This window comes from Corvus hawaiiensis, chromosome 26 (assembly GCF_020740725.1).
Source record: "Corvus hawaiiensis isolate bCorHaw1 chromosome 26, bCorHaw1.pri.cur, whole genome shotgun sequence".
Lineage (NCBI taxonomy): Eukaryota > Metazoa > Chordata > Aves > Passeriformes > Corvidae > Corvus > Corvus hawaiiensis.
Window position 1 is genome coordinate 45,301,256 of NC_063238.1, and position 14,536 is coordinate 45,315,791.

The 14,536-nt window shown below is 51.6% G+C and overlaps 1 protein-coding gene across 1 annotated transcript in view; it reads left to right on the forward strand.

The window, feature by feature from the left end:
- The window catches only part of LOC125338440 (collagen alpha-1(XXV) chain-like), a 37,727-nt gene that overhangs the window by 5,398 nt on the left and 17,793 nt on the right, over nt 1–14,536 (forward strand). The window contains 5 exon segments of the mRNA XM_048329224.1: nt 650–711; nt 3,910–4,006; nt 6,742–6,878; nt 12,154–12,405; nt 13,623–13,725. Of these exon segments, the coding sequence (XP_048185181.1) occupies nt 650–711; nt 3,910–4,006; nt 6,742–6,878; nt 12,154–12,405; nt 13,623–13,725 (651 nt within the window).

Consider the following 14,536-nt stretch of genomic DNA (forward strand, 5'->3'; position numbering starts at 1 on the left):
CTAATTTCCATCCCAATTCCCAAGTTTATGGCCCCGATTCCCGATTTTCCACCCCCAATTCCCGATTTTCCGGCCCCAATTCCCACTTTTCCAGCCCCAATTCCGAAATTTCCAGCCCCCTTCCCGATTTTCCAGCCCCATTCCCGCTTTTGCAGCCCCATTCCCGATTTTCCTGCCCCAATTCCAGCCCAATTCCCACATTTCCGGCCCCAATTCCCGATTTTCCAGCCCCATTCCCGATTTTCCTGCCCCAATTCCCACTTTTCCTGCCCCAATTCCCCAATTCCAGCCCCATTCCCGCTCCCAGTCCCTCCCAATCCCCTCCCAGTTCCTCCCAGTCCCTCCCAGTCCCTCCCAGTACCCCATTACCCCATCCCAATCCCCTCCAGTCCCTCCCAGTTCCTCCCAGTCCCTCCCAGTCCCTCCCAGTACCCCATTACCCCATCCCAGTCCCTCCCAGTCCCTCCCAGTTCCAATCCCAGTCGCTCCCAGTCCCTCCCAATCCCCTCCCAGTCCCTCCCAATCCCCTCCCAGTCCCTCCCAGTCCCTCCCATTCCCTCCCAGTCCATCCCAGTATCCAATTACCCCCTCCCAGTCCCCTCCCAGTCCCTCCCAGTGCCGCTGAGGCCGCTCTCCGCCTTTCCCGCAGCTGATCCAGTTCCTGATCTCGCTCGTGCAGTCCAATCGCATCCTGGGCGTCAAGCGGAAAATGTGAGGGAAATCCCGGGAATTCCGGCCCTCGGGAATCCCCCATCCCAACACCCCTCGGGAAAGGGGGGGGGAATTCCTTGGAATATCCTCGGGGAGGGGGGGGGAATCCAGGGAAAAAACGGGATCTGGTGGGGTTTGGGAATGGGGGGAATGGGAATGGTGGGAATGGGAATGGTGGGAATTGGGAATGGGGGGAATGGGAATGGTGGGAATGGGAATGGAGGGAATGGGAATGGGAATGGGGGAATGGTGGGAATTGGGAATGGTGGGAATGGGGGGATGGAGGGAATGGGAATGGAGGGAATGGGAATGGTGGGAATGGGAATGGAGGGAATGGGAATGGTGGGAATGGGGGAATGGTGGGAATTGGGAATGGTGGGAATGGGGGGATGGAGGGAATGGGAATGGAGGGAATGGGAATGGGGGGAATGGGAATGGGGGGAATGGGAATGGTGGGAATGGGAATGGGAATGGTGGGAATGGGAATGGGGGGAATGGGAATGGTGGGAATTGGGAATGGGGGGAATGGGAATGGAGGGAATGGGAATGGGAATGGGGGGAATGGGAATGGGAATGGTGGGAATGGGGGATTGGTGGGAATTGGGAATGGTGGGAATGGGGGAATGGTGGGAATGGGAATGGTGGGAATTGGGAAGGGTGGGAATGGGAGTGGAGGGAATGGGAATGGAGGGAATGGGAAGGGTGGGAATGGGAATGGAGGGAATGGGAATGGGAATGGTGGGAATGGGAAGGGTGGGAATTGGGAAGGGTGGGAATGGGAATGGGGGGACTGGGAATGGGAATGGTGGGAATTGTGGGAATGGTGGAATGTCGGGAATGGTGGGAATGGGAATGGGGGGAATGGGGGAATGGTGGGAATGGGAATGGGGGGAATGGGAATGGTGGAATGGAGGGAATTGGGAATGGAGGGAATTGGGAATGGGAATGGAGGGAATTGGGAATGGTGGGAATGGGAATGGAGGGAATTGGGAATGGTGGGAATGGGAGTGGTGGGAATGGTGGGAATTGGGAATGCTGGGAATGGGGGAATGGTGGGAACGGTGGGAATTGGGAATGGTAGGAATGGCGGGAATGCTGGGAATGGGGGAATGGTGGGAATGGTGGGAATTGGGAATGGTGGGAATGGCGGGAATGCTGGGAATACCGGGAATCGCGGGGCTCGGGAATGGGGGATGGGATTGAGGGATTTTCTGGGATGGATTCTGTGGGATGGATTCTTTGGGATGGATTCTGTGGGATGTGCGGGATGGATTCTCTGGGATGTGTGGGATGGATTCTGTGGGATGGATTCTGTGGGATGGATTCTGTGGGATGTGCGGGATGGATTCTGTGGGATGGATTCTCTGGGATGTGCGGGATGGATTCTGTGGGATGTGTGGGATGGATTCTGTGGGATGGATTCTGTGGGATGTGCGGGATGGATTCTCCGGGATGCGTGGGATGGTTCTGTGGGATGGATTCTTTGGGATGGATTCTGTGGGATGTGTGGGATGGATTCTCCGGGATGGATTCTGTGGGATGTGCGGGATGGATTCTCCGGGATGCATTCTCCGGGATGGATTCTGTGGGATGTGCGGGATGGATTCTGTGGGATGGATTCTGTGGGATGGATTCTGCGGGATGGATTCTGCGGGATGGATTCTGTGGGATGGATTCTGTGGGATGGATTCTCCGGGATGGATTCTGTGGGATGGATTCTGTGGGATGGATTCTCCGGGATGGATTCTGTGGGATGGATTCTGTGGGATGGATTCTGTGGGATGGATTCTGTGGGATGGATTCTGTGGGATGGATTCTGTGGGATGGATTCTGTGGGATGGATTCTGCGGGATGGATTCTGCGGGATGGATTCTCCGGGATGGATTCTCCGGGATGGATTCTGTGGGATGGATTCTGTGGGATGTGTGGGATGGATTCTGTGGGATGTGCGGGATGGATTCTCCGGGATGGATTCTGTGGGATGGATTCTGTGGGATGTGTGGGATGGATTCTCCGGGATGGATTCTCCGGGATGCGTGGGATGGATTCTCCGGGATCGATTCTTTGGGATGGATTCTCCGGGATCGATTCTTTGGGATGGATTCTGTGGGATGTGCGGGATGGATTCTCTGGGATGTGTGGGATGGATTCTGCGGGATGGATTCTCTGGGATGTGTGGGGTGGATTCTCCGGGATGGATTCTCCGGGATGGATTCTGTGGGATGGATTCTGTGGGATGTGCGGGATGGATTCTGTGGGATGTGTGGGATGGATTCTGTGGGATGGATTCTGTGGGATGGATTCTCTGGGATGGATTCTGCGGGATGGATTCTGCGGGATGGATTCTCCGGGATGGATTCTGTGGGATGGATTCTGTGGGATGTGTGGGATGGATTCTCCGGGATGGATTCTCCGGGATGCGTGGGATGGATTCTCCGGGATCGATTCTTTGGGATGGATTCTGTGGGATGTGCGGGATGGATTCTCTGGGATGTGTGGGATGGATTCTCCGGGATGGATTCTGTGGGATGTGTGGGATGGATTCTGCGGGATGGATTCTGTGGGATGGATTCTCTGGGATGGATTCTGTGAGATGGATTCTGTGGGATGTGCGGGATGGATTCTCCGGGATGGATTCTCCGGGATGGATTCTGTGGGATGGATTCTGTGGGATGTGTGGCATGGATTCTCCGGGATGGATTCTCCGGGATGCGTGGGATGGATTCTCCGGGATCGATTCTTTGGGATGGATTCTCCGGGATCGATTCTTTGGGATGGATTCTGTGGGATGTGCGGGATGGATTCTCTGGGATGTGTGGGATGGATTCTCCGGGATGGATTCTGTGGGATGTGTGGGATGGATTCTCCAGGATAGATTCTGTGGGATGGATTCTGTGGGATGGATTCTGTGGGATGTGTGGGATGGATTCTGCGGGATGGATTCTGTGGGATGGATTCTCTGGGATGGATTCTGTGAGATGGATTCTGTGGGATGTGCGGGATGGATTCTCCGGGATGGATTCTCCGGGATGGATTCTGTGGGATGGATTCTGTGGGATGTGTGGGATGGATTCTGTGGGATGGATTCTGTGGGATGTGCGGGATGAATTCTCCGGGATGTGCGGGATGCGTTCCCGGCGCTGACTCCGGGCTTGTTCCCGGGTTTTTTTTTTCCCGGGATTTCCCGGGAACGGGCAGCCCGCTGATGCTGAACGACGGCGGCTCCGCGCATTCCATGCCCAAGTACAGCCGGCAATATTCCCTGGAACACGTCCACGGCAACTCCCCCTACGCCGTGAGCCGGGCGGGAAAAGCGGGAATGGGGAAGGGAGGGGGGCGGGATGAGGGGTGGGATTTGGTGGGAATGGGAGCGGTGGGAATGGGAGCGGTGGGAATGGGAACGGTGGGAATGGGAATGAGGGGTGGGAATGGTGGGAATGGGATCGGTGGGAATGGGAATGAGGGGTGGGAATGGTGGGAATGGGATCGGTGGGAATGGGATCAGTGGGAATGGGATCGGTGAGAATGGGAACGAGGGGTGGGAATGAGGGGTGGGAATGGTGGGAATGGGATCGGTGGGAATGGGATTGGAGCTGGGATTCATTGGGAATGGGATTGGTGGGAATGAGATTGGTGGGAATGGGATTGGAGCTGGGATTCATTGGGAATGGGATTGGTGGGAATGGGATTGGTGGGAATGGGAATGAGGGGTGGGAATGGGAATGGGGGATGGGAATGAGGGGTGGGATTGGTGGGAATGGGATTGGTGGGAATGGGATCGGTGGGAATGGGATGGGAGCTGGGATTCATTGGGAATGGGATTGGTGGGAATGGGATTGGTGGGAATGGGAATGAGGAGTGGGATTTGTGGGAATGGGATTGGTGGGAATGGGATCGGTGGGAATGGGATTGGTGGGAATGGGATTGGTGAGAATGGGATTGGAGCTGGGATTCATTGGGAATGGGATTGGTGGGAATGGGATTGGTGGGAATGGGATTGGTTGGAATGGGAATGAGGAGTGGGATTTGTGGGAATGGGATTGGTGGGAATGGGATCAGTGGGAATGGGATTGGAGCTGGGATTCATTGGGAATGGGATGAAGAATGGGATTGGTGGGAATGGGGGAGAAAAAGGACTGGGATTGGTGGGAATGGGAATGAGGAGTGGGATTTGTGGGAATGGGAGTGTTGGGAATGGGAATGGTGGGAATGGGATTGGTTGGAATGGGAATGAGAGGTGGGATCGGTGGGAATGGGATCGGTGGGAATGGGAATGGTGGGAATGGGATCGGTGGGAATGGGATGGGAGCTGGGATTCATTGGGAATGGGATTGGTGGGAATGGGATCAGTGGGAATGGGATGGGAGCTGGGATTTATTGGGAATGGGATGAGGAATGTGGGTTTGGGATTGGTGGGAATGGGGGAGAAAAAGGACTGGGATTGGTGGGAATGGGATTGGTGGGAATGGGATTGGTGGGAATGGGAATGAGGAGTGGGATTTGTGGGAATGGGAGTGTTGGGAATGGGATTGGTGGGAATGGGATTGGTTGGAATGGGAATGAGAGGTGGGATCGGTGGGAATGGGATTGGTGGGAATGGGATCGGTGGGAATGGGAATGAGGAGTGGGATTTGTGGGAATGGGAGTGTTGGGAATGGGAATGGTGGGAATGGGATTGGTTGGAATGGGAATGAGAGGTGGGATCGGTGGGAATGGGAATGGTGGGAATGGGATCAGTGGGAATGGGATGGGAGCTGGGATTCATTGGGAATGGGATGAGGAATGGGATTGGTGGGAATGGGGGAGAAAAAGGACTGGGATTGGTGGGAATGGGAATGAGGAGTGGGATTTGTGGGAATGGGAGTGTTGGGAATGGGATTGGTGGGAATGGGATTGGTTGGAATGGGAATGAGAGGTGGGATCGGTGGGAATGGGATTGGTGGGAATGGGATCGGTGGGAATGGGATTGGTGGGAGTGGGATTTGTGGGAATGGGAGTGTTGGGAATGGGATCGGTGGGAATGGGATTGGTTGGAATGGGAATGAGAGGTGGGATCGGTGGGAATGGGAATGGTGGGAATGGGATCGGTGGGAATGGGATGGGAGCTGGGATTCATTGGGAATGGGATGAGGAGTGGGATTGGTGGGAATGGGGGAGAAAAAGGACTGGGATTGGTGGGAATGGGAATGAGGAGTGGGATTTGTGGGAATGGGATTGTTGGGAATGGGATCGGTTGGAATGGGATTGGTGGGAATGGGGATGAGGGGAATAGGAATGAGGAGTTGGATCGGTGGGAATGGGAACGGGGACAGGAATTTGTGGGAAGGGGATTGGTGGGAATGGGAACGGGGGGTGGGATTTATGGGAATGGGAATGGGAAAAAGGACTGGGAATTCTGGGGCTCTTCCCCACCTTTTTTCTGGGAATTTTGGGCTCCTGCTCCACCTTTTCCCTTGGAATTTTGGGACTCTTCCCCACCTTTTTTCCCTTGGAATTTCGGGGTCCCACCCCACCTTTTTTCTGGGAATTTTGGGGTCCCACTCCACCTTTTGCCTTGGAATTTTGGGATCTACCCCTCCTTTTTCCTTGGAATTCTGGGACTCTTCTCCACCTTTTTCCTGGGAATTCTGGGGTCCTGCCCCACATTTTTTTCGGGGAATTTTGGGCTCCCGCTCCGCCTTTTCCCTTGGAATTTCGGGACTCTTGCCCATCTTTTCCCTTGGAATTTTGGGATTCTTCCCCCCCTTTTTTCTGGGAATTTTGGGGCTCCCGCTCCACCTTCTCCCTTGGAAATTTTGGGATCTACCCCTCCTTTCTCCTTGGAATTTTGGGGTCCCGCTCCACTTTCCCCTTGGAATTTTGGGACTCTTCCCCTCCTTTTTTCTTGGAATTCTGGGGCTCTTCCCCACCTTTTCCCTGGGAATTCTGGGACTCTTCCCCACCTTTTCCCTTGGGGATTTCCGGTGTCCCAACCCTGCTTTTCCCAGGAATTCCGGCATCCCAGCCCTGATCCCGCCTTTCCCATTCCAGGCTCCGTCCCCGGCCTTCGGCGGCTCCGCTCTGTATTCCCCGGATTCCGGCGCCAATTCCGGCCCCATCATCTCGGACGTGACCGAGCTGCCCCCGTCCAGCCCCGAGGCCTCTCCCGGCGGGAGCCTGGACGGGAGGTGGGAATCGCATCCCAAAAATTCCCTGGGAAAGCTCCTTTTCCGCCAGAGCCGGGCAGCCAAAGCCCGGAATCACGGGCTTACCCCGGCGGGAATTCCCTGGAAAACGGCTCGGGGGGGGTTGGATCCAGCCCCAGTTCCCATTCCAGAGGTTGGGATTTGTCCCTCTGGAATTGGGTCTTAATCCCATTGGAAATTCCCTGGAAAAGAGCTCAGGGAGGGGGAGAACTCAGCCCCAGTTCCCATTCCAGAGGTTGGGATTGAGAATTCCCTGGAAAACGGCTCGGGAGGGTTGGATTCAGCCCCAGTTCCCATTCCAGAGGTTGGGATTTGTCCCTCTGGAATTGGGGTCTTTATCCCATTGAAAATTCCCTGGAAAAGAGCTCGGGATTCAGTCCAGTTCCCATTCCAGAGGCTGGGATTGAGAATTCCCTGGAAAACGGCTCAGGGGGGGTTGGATCCAGTCCAGTTCCCATTCCAGAGGCTGGGATTTGTCCCTCTGGAATTGGGTCTTAATCCCATTGAAAATTCCCTGGAAAAGAGCTCGGGATTCAGTCCAGTTCCCATTCCAGATTTTGGGATTTGTCCCTCTGGAATTGGGTCTTTATCCCATTGGAAATTCCGTGGAAAAGAGCTCAGGGAGGGAGAAATCAGCTGGGATTTGTCCCTCTGGAATTGGGTTTTATCCCATCGAAAATTCCCTGGAAAAGAGCTCAGGGAAGGGGAGAACTCAAGCCCCAGTTCCCATTCCAGAGGTTGGGATTTGTCCCTCTGGAATTGGGGTCTTTATCCCGTGGAGAATTCCCTGGAAAAGAGCTCGGGAGCCTCTGGATCCTGGGAATGCTCCGAGGTGGCCGGGAAAGGTGGGATGGGGATGGAACGGGGCTCCGGAATATTCGGGAACTGCTTCTCCTCAGCTCTTTTTTTTCATGGAATTCCGGGATGATTCGGGGTGGGAAGGGGCTCCGGGATCATCCCGGCAGCTCCCGCTGTGCCGGGATTGTTCCAGGGATTCTCTGGGAATTCGCTGGCGGGCGGGAATGGCTTCCCAAGGTCCCGAAATTCCATGGGGAAGCCGTTCCCTGGCTCCTGCCCCTGCAGCCTTTATGCCAAGGCCCTCTCCAGCCCCTCAAAATTCCCTAAATACCCCTCAAAATTCCCTAAAAAAACCCTCAAAATTCCCTAAAATACCTCTCAAAATTCCCTAAAAGAACCTCCTGAAAATTCCCTAAAAAAACCCTCAAAATTCCCAAAAAAAAAACCCCTGAAAATTCCCTAAAACCCCCTCAAAATTCCCTAAAAAAACCTCCTGAAAATTCCCTAAAAAAATCCTCAAAATCCCCTAAAAAAAAAACCCTGCGAATTCCCTAAAAACCCCTGAAAATTCCCTAATAAAACCCTGAAAGGTCCCTAAAAAAACCCTCAAAATTCCCTAAAAAACCCCTCAAAATTCCCTAAAAGGACCCATAAAAATTCCCTAATAAACCCCTGAAAATTCCCAAAAAACCCCTCAGAATTCCCTAAAACCCCCCCAGGCTCCTGCCCCTGCAGCCTTTATGCCGAGCCCCTCTCCAGCTGTGCTGGAAAAACCTCTGGAAAAGGCCCTGGAAGGGGCTCGGGGCTCTCCTGGAATTCGGCTGCTCCCCCTGCACATTCCCAGTTCATTCCCAGCTCGTTCCCAGCCAGGATTTCCGGGATTCTCATCCCACCCGTGCCAAGAATTCCCTCCCTAATCCCACCCTTCCAGCCCATTCCCGTCATTTCCATTATTCCCGTTATTCCCATTATTCATTGTCATCATTCCCGTTATATTCCCACCATTCCCATCATTCCCATTATTTATTCCCAGTATTCCCATCATTTCCTTTATTCCCATTATTTATTCCCATTACTTTTTCCCATCATTCCCATCATTTATTCCATTATTTATTCCTCTCATTCCCATCATTTTTCCATTATTTATTCCCGATTTTCCCATCATTCCCATTATTTATTCCCATTACTTTTTCCCGTCAGTCCCGTCATTTATTCCATTATTTATTCCCATCATTCCCATCGTTCCCATCATTCCCCTCATCCGTTCCCATCATTCCCGTCATTCCCATTATCTCCATTATTCCCATGATTAATTCCTATCATTCCCATTATTTTTTCCAATTATTTATTCCCATCATTCCCATCATTCCCATTATTTATTCCCATCATTCCCATCATTTTTCCATTATTTATTCCCGTTATTCCCATCATTCCCTTTATTGCCATCATCCCCATCATTCCCATCATTTATTCCCATCATTCCCATCATTTATTCCATTATTTATCCCCATCATTCCCATCGTTTTTCCATTATTTATCCCTATCATTCCCATCATTCCCGTTATTTATCCCCATTATTCCCATCATTTTTCCATTATTCATTCCCATCATTCCCATCATTCCCGTCTTTCCCATTATTCCTGTTATCCCCATAATTAATTCCCATCATTCTCATCATTTATTCCGATCATTCCCATCATTCCCATTATTTATTCCCATTATTTATTCCCATTATTCCCGTCATTCTTCCATTAATTATTCCCATCGTTCCCATCATTCCCATTATTTATTCCATTATTTATCCCCATCATTCCCATCGTTTCTCCATTATTTATTCCCATCGTTGCCTTTATTCCCATTATTTATTCCCATTACTCTTTCCCATCATTCCCATCATTTATTCCATTATTCATTCCCATCGTTGCCATTATTCCCATCATTTATTCCCATCATTCCCATTATTCCCATTATTTATTCCCATTATTCCCATTATTTTCCCATTAATTATTCCCATCGTTCCCATCATTCCCATTATTTATTCCCATTATTTTTCCATTATTTATTCCCATTATTCCCATCATTCCCTTTATTCCCATCATTCCCATCATTTATTCCCATCATTCCCATTGTTTATCCCCATCATTCCCATCATTCCCATTATTTATTCCCATCATTCCCTTTATTCCCATTATTTATTCCCATTACTTTTTCCCATCATTCCCATCATTTATTCCATTATTCATTCCCATCGTTCCCATCATTCCCGTCATTTATTCCCATCATTCCCATTATTCCCATTATTTATTCCCATTATTCCCATCATTTTCCCATTAATTATTCCCATCGTTCCCATCATTTCCATTATTTATTCCCATCATTTTTCCATTATTTATTCCCATTATTCCCATCATTCCCTTTATTCCCATCATTCCCATCATTTATTCCCATCATTCCCATTGTTTATCCCCATCATTCCCATCATTCCCATTATTTATTCCCATCATTCCCTTTATTCCCATTATTTATTCCCATTACTTTTTCCCATCATTCCCATCATTTATTCCATTATTCATTCCCATCGTTCCCATCATTCCCACTATTTATCCCCATCATTCCCATCATTTTTCCATTATTTATTCCCGTTATTCCCATCGTTCTCTTTATTCCCATCATTCCCATCATTCCCATCATTTATTCCCTTTATTCCCATTATTTAGTCCCATTACTTTTTCCCATCATTCCCATCATTTATTCCGTTATTCATTCCCATCTTTCCCATCATTTATTCCCATTATTCCCATCGTTCCCGTCATTTCCATTTTTTATTCCCATCATTCCATTCATTCCCATTATTTATTCCTGTTATTCCCATCATTCTCTTTATTCCCATCATTCCCATCATTCCCATTATTTATCCCCATCATTCCCATTTATTCCCATCGTTCCCATCATTCTCGTCATTCCCGTTATTTATCCCCATTATTCCCATCATTTTTCCATTATTTATTCCCATTATTCCCATCATTCCCATCATTTATCCCCGTCCTTCCCATTATTTATTCCATGATTTATTCCCATCATTCCCATTATTTATTTCCATCATTCCCATCATTTTTCCATTCTTTATTCCCGTTATTCCCATCATTCCCTTTATTCCCATCATTCCCATCATTCATTCCCATCATTCCCATCATTCATTCCCATTATTCCCATTTATCCCCATCATTCCCATCATTCCCATCATTCCCATCATTCCCATTATTCCCATTACTCCTCCCCATTATTCCCATTACTTCTCCCCATCGTTCCCATCATCCCCATCATTCCCATCATTCTCATTATTCCCATTATTCCCATCATTCCCATTTTTCCCATTACTCATCCTCATCATTCCCATTATTCCCATTATTCATTCCCATTATTCCCATTACTCATCCCCATCATTCCCATCATTCCCATCATTCCCATCATTCCCATCATTCCCATTATTCATTCCCATTATTCCCATTACTCATCCCCATCATCCCCATCATTCCCATCATCCCCATCATTCCCATCATTCCCATCATTCCCATTATTCATTCCCATTATTCCCATCACTCCTCCCCATCATTCCCATCATTCCCATTATTCCCATTATTCATTCCCATCATTCCCATCATTCATTCCCATTATTCCCATTTATCCCCGTCATTCCCATCATTCCCATTACTCATCCCCATCATCCCCATCATTCCCATTATTCCCATCATTCATTCCCATTATTCCCATTACTCATCTCCATCATTCCCATAGTTCCCATTATTCCCATTACTCATCCCCATCATCCCCATCATCCCCATCATTCCCATTATTCCCATTATTCATTCCCATCATTCCCATTACTCCTCCCCATCATTCCCATCATTCCCATTATTCCCATCATTCCCATTTTTCCCATTACTCATCCCCATCATTCCCATTATTCCCATTATTCATTCCCATTATTCCCATTTCTCCTCCCCATCATTCCCATCATCCCCATCATTCCCATCATTCCCATTAATCATTCCCATTATTCATTCCCATTATTCCCATTACTCATCCTCATCATTCCCATCATTCCCATTATTCATTCCCATTATTCCCATTACTCATCCCCATCATTCCCATCATTCCCATCATTCCCATCATCCCCATCATTCCCATTATTCCCATCATTCCCATTATTCCCATTACTCATCCTCATCGCTCCCATTATTCCCATTATTCCCATTATTCATACCCATTATTCCCATTTCTCCTCCCCATCATTCCCATCATTCCTATCATTCCCATTATTCATTCCCATTATTCCCATTACTCCTCCCCATCATTCCCATCATTCCCATCATTCATTCCCATCATTCCCATCATTCATTCCCATCCTTCCCACCGTCCATTCCCCTCCTTCCCACCCCTCATTCCCGCTTTTCCCCAGGAGCAGCCCGGTGATCCGGATCAAGGAGGAGCCGCCCAGCCCCACGCCCAGCCCGCACGTGGAGGAGCCCAACCCCGGCAACGCCGCCAATCCCGGGAATTCCGGGAATTCTGGGAACGCCGCGCCGGGAGCCGAGACCCCCCTGTCCCCCTCCACCTTCATCGACTCCATCCTGCGGGAAAACGAGCCCGGAGCCGCTCCCGGCAATCCCCAATCCCAGGAAAAGTGCCTGAGCGTCGCCTGCCTCGACAAGTGAGCGCCGGCAATTCCCGGGAATCCGGGATGGGGCTTCCATGGATTGGGATTCCCGGGATTCCCGGGATTCCGGGATGGGGTTCACCAGGGTTGGGATTCCTGGGATTCCGGGATGGGGCTCCCCAGGGTTGGGATTCCCGAGATTCCCAGAATTCCGGGATGGGGCTCCCTGGGTTGGGATTCCTGGGATTCCCGGAATTCCGGGATGGGGCTCCTCAGGAGGGTCCCCCTGGGTTGGGATTCCGGGATGGGGCTCCCTGGGTTGGGGTTCCTGGGATTCCCGGGATTCTGGGATGGGGCTCCTCGGGAGGGCCCCCCTGGGTTGGGATTCCCGAGATTCCCAGGATTCCGGGATGGGGCTCCCCTGGGTTGGGATTCCCGAGATTCCCGGAATTCTGGGATGGGGCTCCCCTGGGTTGGGATTCCCAGGATTCCCAGAATTCTGGGATGGGGCTCCCAGGGTTGGGATTCCCAGAATTCTGGGATGGGGCTCCCTGGGTTGGGATTCCTGGGATTCCCGGGATTCCGGGATGGGGCTCCCCAGGGTTGGGATTCCCGAGATTCCCAGAATTCGGGGATGGGGCTCCCCTGGGTTGGGATTCCCGAGATTCCCGGGATTCGGGGATGGGGCTCCCCTGGGTTGGGATTCCCGAGATTCCCGGGATTCGGGGATGGGGCTCCCCTGGGTTGGGATTCCCGGGATTCCCAGAATTCTGGGATGGGGCTCCTCAGGAGGGTCCCCCTGGGTTGGGATTCCGGGATGGGGCTCCCCTGGGTTGGGATTCCCGAGATTCCCGGGATTCGGGGATGGGGCTCCCCTGGGTTGGGATTCCCGGGATTCCTGGAATTCTGGGATGGAGCTCCCTGGGTTGGGATTCCCAGAATTCCGGGATGGGGCTCCCTGGGTTGGGATTCCCGAGATTCCCGGGATTCGGGGATGGGGCTCCCCTGGGTTGGGATTCCCGGGATTCCTGGAATTCTGGGATGGGGCTCCCTGGGTTGGGATTCCCGAGATTCCCGGGATTCCAGGATGGGGCTCCCCAGGGTTGAGATTCCCGAGATTCCCGGGATTCCAGGATGGGACTCCTCAGGGGGGTCCCCCTGGGTTGGGATTCCCGGGATTCCTGGAATTCCGGGATGGGGCTCCCTCGGTTGGGATTCCCGAGATTCCCGTTCCCGGCCCTGATCCCGCTGTTTGGGGCCGTTCCCAGCAGGAATGAGCTGAACGAGCACCTGGACACGATCGACTCCAGCCTGGACAATCTGCAGGCGCTGCTGAGCTCGCACGGCTTCAGCGTGGACAGCGCGCTGCTGGACGTGAGCTCCGCCATTCCCGCAATTCCCGGAATTCCCAATTCCCAGAATTCCCAAATTCCCCAGTTCCCGGTGTTCCCAATTCCCGGCGTTCCCGGGTTCCTGGTGTTCCCAATTCCCGGTGTTCCCCATTCCCGGAATTCCCAAACTCCCAGCATTTCCCATTTCCTAGAATTCCCCAAGTTCCCCAGTTCCCGGTGTTCCCAATTCCCAGCGTTCCTGGTGTTCCCAATTCCCAGCGTTCCCGGGTTCCTGGTGTTCCCCATTCCCGGAATTCCCAAACTCCCAGCATTTCCCAATTCCCAGAATTCCCCAAATTCCCCAATTCCCGGTGTTCCCAATTCCCGGCATTCCTGGTGTTCCCAATTCCCAGCGTTCCCGGGTTCCTGGTGTTCCCCATTCCCGGAATTCCCAAACTCCCAGCATTTCCCAATTCCCAGAATTCCCAAATTCCCCAGTTCCCGGTGTTCCCAATTCCCGGCGTTCCCGGGTTCCTGGTGTTCCCAATTCCCGGTGTTCCCCATTCCCGGAATTCCCAAACTCCCAGCATTTCCCATTTCCCAGAATTCCCCAAGTTCCCCAGTTCCCGGTGTTCCCAATTCCCAGCGTTCCTGGTGTTCCCAATTCCCAGCGTTCCCGGGTTCCTGGTGTTCCCCATTCCCGGAATTCCCAAACTCCCAGCATTTCCCAATTCCCAGAATTCCCCAAATTCCCCAATTCCCGGTGTTCCCAATTCCCAGCGTTCCTGGTGTTCCCAATTCCCAGCGTTCCCGGGTTCCTGGTGTTCCCCATTCCCGGAATTCCCAAACTCCCA